This window comes from Condylura cristata, unplaced genomic scaffold (genome assembly GCF_000260355.1).
Source record: "Condylura cristata isolate star-nosed mole 26May11 unplaced genomic scaffold, ConCri1.0 scaffold00067, whole genome shotgun sequence".
NCBI lineage: Eukaryota > Metazoa > Chordata > Mammalia > Eulipotyphla > Talpidae > Condylura > Condylura cristata.
In genome coordinates, this window is record NW_004567168.1 from 259,311 (window position 1) to 260,547 (window position 1,237).

Below are 1,237 nucleotides of genomic sequence, written 5' to 3' on the forward strand. Positions count from 1 at the left end.
CTTCCCCTCACCTACAGAGTCTATGACCTTGTAAGACTGTGTGTGCAGAGATCCTCAAATGAAAATGTTCACGAATCAAGCCCTGGACAGAGGTCTGGGTGCACAAGAGGAGGGGCACAGCGCCCCCCAGGTCTAGGGGTGTGGCTCTCTGGGCTTGGGCCCCAAAGTTGTGTCTTGGGAGGGGAAGGTTCCTGTGGGGCGCCTGTGGGGACACCTGGCCTCAGGCTCTTCCCCCAGTGTTTCTCACCCCAGTTTCACTTGCCTCTTTCAACCTGTGTGGGGTCCTCCTTCCTGGATATTGGTGACTCACCCCATCTCTAAGTCCTCATTGCCTGGGGGTTTCTAGAGCAGCCAATGAGCATCTGGGGGCTCTGTACAGTCCCCACCCACTGGCCTCCTGGACTAGGATGCACCAGGGACTGGAGAGCTCAGGGAGGGCATGAATGCACTCATTGCTCCTGCTGCTGCTCTCAGGGGCCCTGGCCCTGACCCAGACCTGGGCAGGTGAGTGCCGCCCAGAGTGAACCCGCAGCACAGGAGGAGGAGCGAGGCTGCAGCTCCAGCACAGGACCCTGTAATGGCTCTTTTTTGCCATGGCCAGCCCTGTTGTCCCCCTGTGGGTCCCTTCCTATCCTGGCCCCTTTGGGTCCCTCCCAGTCTCTCTCCTCCTCTTTTGAGTCTTGACCCTTTGGCCTGCCCCATTTTCCCGGTCCCCGCGGGGTCCTGCACTGCAAGGAGGGTCAGCCGAGTCTCCCCCTGCCCCAGGCCCCCACTCCCTGAGGCTTTTCTACACCGCCATGTCCAAGCGCGGCCCCAGGGAGCCCAGCTACATCATCGTGGGCTTTGTGGATGACACGCAGTTCCTATGGTTCGACATCGACTCTCCAAGTCAGAGGCTGGAGCCGCGGGCGCCCTGGGCAAAGCAGTTGGATCCTGAGTTCTGGGAGCAGCAGACACAGACCCTGAAGAACACTGCACCGACTTTCCGACAGAGACTGCTACATCTGTGCCAGAGCTACAACCAAAGCCAGGCCGGTGAGCAGCCGGGCTCCATCCTCCTCCCCACCGATGGATAGGGGTGCGGAGGGAATGGGCCGGGAACCCAGACTCCAAGTGTGCTCAGCACCCCAGCCTGCCCGAACCCTCCATCCTGAAGGAGCCCGAGGGCCTCTGTGCCCTGTGGTTTCAGAGTCAGTGTTGGTTTATTGCTGGCAGGAGGGCAGGGTGGGGTGACCAC

At 60.9% G+C, this 1,237-nt stretch overlaps 1 protein-coding gene across 1 annotated transcript in view; it reads left to right on the forward strand.

Annotated features, from left to right (window-relative positions):
• Nucleotides 1-443: 443 nt before the first annotated feature.
• Nucleotides 444-1,237, forward strand: part of LOC101627364 (patr class I histocompatibility antigen, A-108 alpha chain-like) — a 9,362-nt gene continuing 8,568 nt past the window's right edge. Inside the window, exons 1-2 of the mRNA XM_012734712.1 lie at nucleotides 444-504; nucleotides 766-1,035. Coding sequence (XP_012590166.1) covers nucleotides 444-504; nucleotides 766-1,035 — 331 coding nt within the window. The remainder of the gene's footprint in view (nucleotides 505-765; nucleotides 1,036-1,237) is intronic.